The sequence below is a fragment of the Osmerus eperlanus genome, chromosome 2 (genome assembly GCF_963692335.1).
Source record: "Osmerus eperlanus chromosome 2, fOsmEpe2.1, whole genome shotgun sequence".
Lineage (NCBI taxonomy): Eukaryota > Metazoa > Chordata > Actinopteri > Osmeriformes > Osmeridae > Osmerus > Osmerus eperlanus.
In genome coordinates, this window is record NC_085019.1 from 17,600,781 (window position 1) to 17,608,603 (window position 7,823).

Genomic DNA, 7,823 nt, shown 5'->3' on the forward strand with positions numbered 1-7,823 from the left:
AGTATAGGCCAAGAGTAACTACCACACCACAAATGGCCCAATATCACCCATAAGTGACGCTACAGGCCACGCCCTGATACACACAGATACAAGGCTTTCTGGAATGGGTAGGCTCACCAAGCCCCCTCCCTTCACTCCTTGGCTTGAAAGAAAAGCCCTTGTGGATCTTGATGGTATTGCATTTCAGATTTGGTATCCCATTGGTAAGTCTACAGCATGGATGTTTCTATACAGTGACAATTTGTGAAGAATATACATTTTTCAATGGTTCGCAATCTTAGGAGGAATCCGCCATTGCTGCTTGCAGCTATATTTAGGGGCCAAGCAGCGAAGCTGCGAGGCACCTATTGTAATTGGTAGTATTATTATTATTGGGTGTGCTCAAGCCTTCGGCGAGAGCACAACCTTTGTTCTCTCACATATATATTATTGGGTGTGCTCAAGCCTTCGGCGAGAGCACAACCTTTGTTCTCTCACATATATTATTATTATTCTTTAAAAAAAATTTTTTTGCCCCCCTAAAACTCAGTCAATATTTGGCCTACATAGACAACGTAGGTGTCAAAAGTTTCGTCTTGGTAGCGATTGAGTTGCTTGTATTGGAATTTACGTTCCGTTGCATGGTTTGGGCTTAAGTTAAGTTTTTGTGGCGAAAAGTGAAGCTAACGGTGGCTAATTTGCTAGCCACAGTCACTGACGTTACTTACGTCACTAACGTCACGAAAACACGCGTGACTACCTTTGGCAGAACATTCGTTTCGCATCTGTTAACTTGGGGGATAGCTAGGCTAACTATAGCTTTACTGCAAGGCAGCTGCAGAAACGCCACAAGCAAAGAGGCCAGGGTGATAACTATTTACTCATTTTACTTTGTGATATGACACACAATTGTGATGTGTAATGTACAGTATAAGCTGATATTATTAAGGAAGTACATCTACTTTCGGAAACAGTAGTCTACTATTTCACTGAAGTATTAGCATCATGACATTAGCCTGTGTTGCCCGGGCAACACATACTACAGTGGTCTATGATGTAGCGTTATCTGTTTTCAATCGTTAAAATAAACATTCCTCACATATACATTTTCGTTGTAGGATTTATTATGACATTAGATTACAAGTAAACGATTTGTGAGTGAAATTATCATTACCTGTGGTTTCAATCCAGTGTATCACTGCAACGCTGTAGCCTACGCGAGACACTACAAAAACATCTACACAGCTGTAGGAAGTCAAACGGCGACAGAACATGTTCGGCACTCCCCTTACTTAAATCAAAAGTCTATCTAACTACTAACCTGAACTTCATTGCCACAGCCTAAACTTTGTCAATCTGTTCATGAAAATAATTAATTTCAGCCTAAACCGTACAACGGAACGTTAAATCCAATTCAACCAACGCAATCGCTACCGAGACGAACACAGCAGTAGTCTAGTACTGTACCGTAGTAGTACAATTTACCGGGGCAGCTTCTCCACACAGGGCTATATCGCATTTTGCGTTGTTACTGACAATGATCGCTACCAGTGAGCTTTTTATGAATGAGCGATTTTCCACTAAATAAATGTCAAGCTTATTTACGTTTTTGGGGGCATATTTTCAGTTAGCAGATGGTACTGTTTGAATCGCGATTCCATCTTCTACTGCCGGGTAACGTCGTAGAATAATCTTCAAAGGGGGTTCTTTATTAATGAATGAATGCAATGAGTAGGCTAAATGCCTGAAAATATCATGAGAAGGGAAAAACTTAAAATGACGTTTAAGTCATAGAGATTAGGTCAATTTTTACACCGGTCTGCCCAATTTATTCGTTTTGTTTCAACGATGAGGCTGCCTCTTGCAGGGGAAATGAGAAGACATCTATTTCATTCTACAATTCACTCGTATTTTCAGTTGTAAATGAGCAGCAAAAAAAAAATGCTTTTAAATTTATGTCATCTTTATAAATAATAAGTATGCATTTTTATATAAAATATACAGAAATATCAGTTGTAAAAATGTCATTCAAAAACGGACCCCTGTGCAACCGACGCAAGCAAGCACACCCTACAATTTCCCCAGAAATTGTGCCCTCTCTAGTTACACTTCTTCTGCCATTGGAGTCTATGGCAGCCCCTAGAACCATATGGTAAAAAGTTGTGAATTTTGGCACACTTATTAAGCACAGTCCCCTCTTTATATTCACCAAGTTTCATGTCTCTCATTGGAGCACTCTAGCGCCACCAACTGGTCAAAGTTGGACTTGTGTTTACACACGTAACTTTTGAACCGTATGACCGATTTTCAAAAATGAGGTACCGTTGGATTCCCTGGATCGAGACGAGTTCAACGCACCCTATGACGTCAATTTCCGGTTATATAGATTTTCCGCCATTTCCGGTTTTAGCAAAAACCTTTGAAAGCCTACTCCTCCTACAATTTTTCTTCAATCTTCCCCAGAATTGGAACACATCATCGTCAGAGCAACCCTCACAGAAGTTATCCAAAGATTTTTGATTTTCAAAACCGTTTGTCCGGTACAGCCAATCAAAATCGGCAACAAAGCAACCAAACAGGAAGTTGGGTCATATCTCAGCAAATCTTTGAGAAATCAACACCAAACTTGGTATGTTGACTCGGAACCGTCGTATGAGGATGTCCAATTAATTTGGTGTCATGTGATCACTGGGCGTGGCCGCAGGAAGCAAAAATGTGTTTTGGCCAATAACTGTTGCTTTGTTTGCTTTTATTAAGTGATTCCTTTGTCTCATGATATGATGGGACATCCCGTGTGTGATACATCATAACTTGTGATAATAGCCGAATTGATGCGGCCGCCATTTTTAATTCATTGAAAAACGTTTTTTCTGTACTCCTCATACACATGTTGTCCAATCTTCACCAAATTTGGCAGAGAGTATCTTCAGACCAAGCCTCACGAAGTCCTTCACACGATTTTTTGATTTTCAGAACCGTTTGCCCGGTACAGGCAATCAAAATGTGCTGTTAAGCCAGCAAACAGGAAGTTGGGTCGTATCTCAGCAAATCTTTGATGGATTCGCACCAAACTTGCTGCGTGTACTCGTTACCCTCTTCTGAGGATGTCTAAAATGTTTTATGGGTCATTTGACTGCTTGGCCACCTCATTGCTGCTTGCAGCTATATTTTAATTTCCTTTTCCTTAAACGTGTCTTCAAAAGATCAATCTCTCCAGGCTGACACATTCCTGCACAAACATTTCGTGCATCTCTCTGTTTAACACATTGTACAACTTCATAATGGTTACCTGTGTGGTTTAAGAAGATACAATTTTCTGTGCATGACTGTGGATTTGTAGTTGTGGGCCGGTGCGCATTCCATCTTCCATCATTAAAAGTCATTATAGTTGTGTCTAAATGGTCAGCTGCAGCAAAAATGTCAATCTCTGTTGCCCATGAACCACAGTAATAAATTCTTGACTTGGTCACATAGTCCTTTACAGATGTGTACTCATCTCTCAAATATAATTCAAACTTGGAACTGTTCTTTTCAAGGTGTTGCACGACAGACCGTCTAATTTTCAGATGCTTCTCTTCATGTTGACATATGCTAAAAGATAGGCTACGATAGAAAACAGTTTCCATCTGGCTTTATACTCTTAATTTTACAAGGACAACCCATGACATCAACGTTTTTTGCTACGGTACTCTGAACGTTTTCATTAGAAAGCTTTAAACGTGCACACAAAACATCCTGATCCTGTCGCGTTAGAGGTTTAAAAGGTTGTTCCTGAACTCTTACATCCCTAATAATGACATCATCTGTTCCTTGACTTGTTTGAATGGGTGTGTCTGTCATTGTTTTTGAGGACAGCGTCTCTCTAGCATGGATTTCTTTGGCTCGTTTCCTAAGACGGAATGAATTTTTCGGTTGACGCTGAGGTTTCGGTAGAGAATGGTTAAGAGGCTTATCATTTTTCAGAATAAAAGGTTTAACGACATTGTGGTCTGACTCTAGGCTGTTCTTACTTTGAGCACTGTGTCGATTTGTGTTAACATCAGATCTAACTGCATACACTTCAGACATGTCAACACCTTTAGCAACATCACCAGAGAACACACCATCACAAACCTCAGGCTTCTGCTTCAGAACTTCACTGTAGAGTGCTGTGCTTGAGAATACATCAGAAGTTGCAGCGGCTTTCGTCGGCACAGGATCTTTTGTGCTGTTACCAATAGCTGACTTGACTACCTGCTGTCTGTACACATTACCACTTCCTTTCACAACATCACTGTACAGCGGGCTGCTGTTTGGAGAGATTGCCGTGTTGACCGTGTAACTGGAAGACGTACCTGCATCATTACACATTCCATGCAGCTCTGCACTGACACCAATCATGACTGCTTCAACTCCAGTTATCTCAAAGCGTGGTGTCATTTCCCCAACTGAGCTTGCAAAGTCAAACACATACCTGTACAGAGATTCAGCAGAGCTAAAATATGCAACAATACTTGCCATGTGTTGTTTCTTGTTAACATTTCTATTAGCATGTGAATCAATTAGCGCAAACCATGTTCCCTGTTTTACCATAGCACATGTATTAGCACAAATGGTTAAGGGACATGCATCATGACTCAACAGTGTTCGTTGTAACGCTACATCAAATGGCATGGCAACATCACGTACAGCATGGTCATAATCCTCAACATGAACAAATCCAGTAAACGACTCAGCAAAGTTTATTCTGAAATCAGAGTTCCACAATCTGTCTTGTTGGCAGTTCAGACACAGCAATGTAACCTCTTCCTCTCACATAGTCTCTTACTTTACCCTGAGCTCTCATTGATCTATACAGGAAAGTCCCTTTCACCAAAACATCATCTAAATCTCGAGTATTCCAAGTCAACACACTCTTAGTCTTGCTCTTCAAAACTGCAGTCAGACTGATGGCACCACACTGCTTGTTCTGTTCATCTCCAAACTGTGGATGACCTTGATGAAACGATCCCATCAGCACTGATCTCTCTGGAAAAGTAACAGGTTTAGTCAAGGAGAAACCATCATCAGTAACAGGGTGCTTGTTCACAGAGTTTCCCACAGTAGTTGGCATTGAGTTAGTTGGAGTTAGTTTGTCTGTTTGACAAAGGTGTACGGATACGGAGTCTGACATCTCATTGCAGAAACAGGTTGCACAAAGTTTTTGGTTGTTAGAGTTTGTAATAGTTTGTTTTTCAGAATTTGTAACAGTTTGTTGGTTGGTAGAGTTTGGTATAGTTGGTTGGTTTTCAGAGTTTGTAACAGTTTGTTTGTTGGTAGAGTTTGGTAAAGTTTGTTTGGCCTTGGGATAGGGAGGTTGCCCAACCCCCGATGGTTTAGCTTTTTTTTCATCAGGAAGTTTAACCTCGCCAGTGGACGCGTGGTCCTCTGGAGCAGCACACCTCTTCTTTGCTGCCCTGGATCGCTTGTTGGAAAGCGGCATCTAAATAAACACAGAAAAGCATCAGAAACTATGAAATATCACATACCACACGACTGCTTAACTATTTCATAATCTTACATTATCATACCTTTATCCTCAACAGTTCTAGTATACAGACTATTGAGATGGTTAGGATTCTCAAAACACCAATCTCTATTTACTTTAGACATCCAATATTTATCCTTTATTCTATTTAAACTGTAAATTCTAATTGAAGTCTGTAAAATGTAAACATACAGAAACAGACTATTGACTATAAATACAAAATTAAGACCAATTGAGAAAAATGTATCTTTAAAGTGGCTTCAACATTAACCTAAAGTTTCACCAAAATAATCATGACAGTTGCTCACATAAAAGCAAACCTTACTGTTGAGATACTGCCAAGCCACTGATTCACATTTGAAATGATAAAACATAGCCTATAAGATGTTCCTGTAGGTAAATTAAATAAATCAACAGCATGGAGCAGGAATGGATGAATGACAAAATACCCAACTTGTACTTTACAAAATACTCCACTGAGCCCAACCATTGAATGTTCCCATAAGTTAATTTCCTGAAATGCATTAATTCACCAACCACATAACAGCTGGAACACTTTTCCCCCTACACCTATCAATCTTGCTTGCTTTATTCATATGCAAGTGTACAGTAAGCCACATCACATTCATCAATACCTTATGCTTACCTTCACTACAGCAGTCACAAGTTGTATCTGGAAAAGTTTAAGAATAAATGAAGGTTACTGTTAGTTTAAACAATGATAAAGACCAATTGTTAGATACCTAATATGCTAGCTAACGTTAACTTAAATGCTCATTGCATCCCCAACAGAATAAACAATTCAAACCAATGAGAATTAGTTGCTATCAAAACGTGGCAATTGGCATTCATTTCTCACAATACTAGAAACAGTGCTTTGTGATATGCGACATAGCAACCTGCACAACCAATTTAAAAAGTTATAGATTAACTTTATGCAGGGGGGAAACATAGGCGATTAGGAGCTAAAACTCAAACATCTCTAAACCGTAACAATATACAAAACTTACATCCACCAACTTTAAATGCATAAAACCGTCTGCTAAATGCATAAATGTAAATATTACATTGCCAGAAGTAGCGAGGTGAAGTTAGTTTCATATTCGACATTCGTCTCACATTCGGAAAACGCTACTTTGCAGCGTCGAGTTAGGGACCGGGTGAAAATTACACATACAATTTTGAAAAATGATTACTTTTATAATATTTTTATGGATATAAAAACCAAACTGTCACCAGATTATTCTAATAATGTCTGGCCTACTTCCACACCCCTTTTTTTCAATAAAGTTTTGAATAAAATTCCAATTAATCGTTAATCTATGAAAATAGCATGAAATCCTTGCTAATCTCAATATATTTTTCAAACTTGTGTCAAAAAATCTCAAATATACACCAGATTATTCTAATAATGTCTGGCCTACTTCCACACCCTTTACTTTTTCAATAAAACTTTTTTTTAAATGATAGAAAATTGCTAATCTCTGAAAATAGCATGAAATCCTTGCTAATCTCAATATCTTTTTCAAACTTGTTTCAAAAAATCTCAAATACACACCAGATTATTCTAATAATGTCTGGCCTACTTCCACACCCTGTAATTTTTCAATTATGTTTTTAAAAGAATGATAGAAAATCGGTAATCTCTGAAAATAGCATGAAATCTTCACTAATCTGAATAACTTTTCCAAACTTGTGTCTAAAAATCTCAAATATACACCAGATTATTCTAATAATGTCTGGCCTACTTCCACACCCTTTACTTTTTAAATTATGTTTTTACAAGAATGATAGAAAACCGCTAATCTCTGAAAATAGCATGAAATCCTCGCTAATCTCAATATCTTTTTCAAACTTGTTTAAAAAAATCTCAAATACACACCAGATTATTCTAATAATGTCTGGCCTACATCCACAACCTTTACTTTTTCAATAATGTTTTTAAAAGAATGATAGAAAATCGCTAATCTCTGAAAATAGCATGAAATCGTTGCTAATATCAATATCCTTTTCAAATCTGTGTCAAAAAATCTCAAATATACACCAGAGTATTTTAATAATGTCTGGCCTACTTCCACACCCTTTACTTTTCCAATAACGTTTTGAATAAAATTCCAATTAATCGCTAATCTATGAAAATAGCATGAAATCCTTGCTAAACTCAATATATTTTTCAAACTTGTTTAAAAAAATCTCAAATATACACCAGATTATTCTAATAATGTCTGGCCTACTTCCACATCCTTTACTTATTCAATTATGTTTTTAAAAGAATGATAGAAAATCGCTAATCTCTGAAAATAGCAGGAAATCCTTGCTAATCTCAATATCTTTTTCA

At 37.9% G+C, this 7,823-nt stretch overlaps 1 protein-coding gene across 2 annotated transcripts; it reads right to left on the reverse strand.

Moving 5' to 3' along the window:
• Nucleotides 1-4,684: 4,684 nt before the first annotated feature.
• On the reverse strand, nt 4,685-6,754 carry LOC134014026 (uncharacterized). 2 transcript variants are annotated; one of them, XM_062453851.1, is made up of 3 exons: nt 6,496-6,754; nt 6,121-6,158; nt 4,685-5,440 (listed from the first exon to the last, which is right to left on the reverse strand). In XM_062453851.1, exons 1-3 carry the CDS (start codon nt 6,593-6,595, stop codon nt 4,712-4,714), a joined length of 867 nt encoding a protein of 288 aa, XP_062309835.1. In that variant the 5' UTR covers nt 6,596-6,754; the 3' UTR covers nt 4,685-4,711. The 2 variants fall into 2 exon arrangements, with proteins under 2 accessions (XP_062309835.1, XP_062309842.1); XM_062453858.1 differs by having other exon boundaries at nt 6,132-6,158; nt 6,496-6,531.
• Between the last annotated feature and the right edge of the window lie 1,069 nt (nt 6,755-7,823).

Coding starts and splice junctions, on each gene's coding strand:
- LOC134014026 (XM_062453851.1), bottom strand. CDS start 6,595: ATGTCGAATATGAAACTAACTTCACCTCGCTACTTCTGGCAATGTAAT. Junction 6,159..6,495: donor TGCATTTAAAGTTGGTGGAT/GTAAGTTTTGTA, acceptor AAACTTTTCCAG/ATACAACTTGTGACTGCTGT. Junction 5,441..6,120: donor GTAGTGAAGGTAAGCATAAG/GTATTGATGAAT, acceptor GTGTTTATTTAG/ATGCCGCTTTCCAACAAGCG.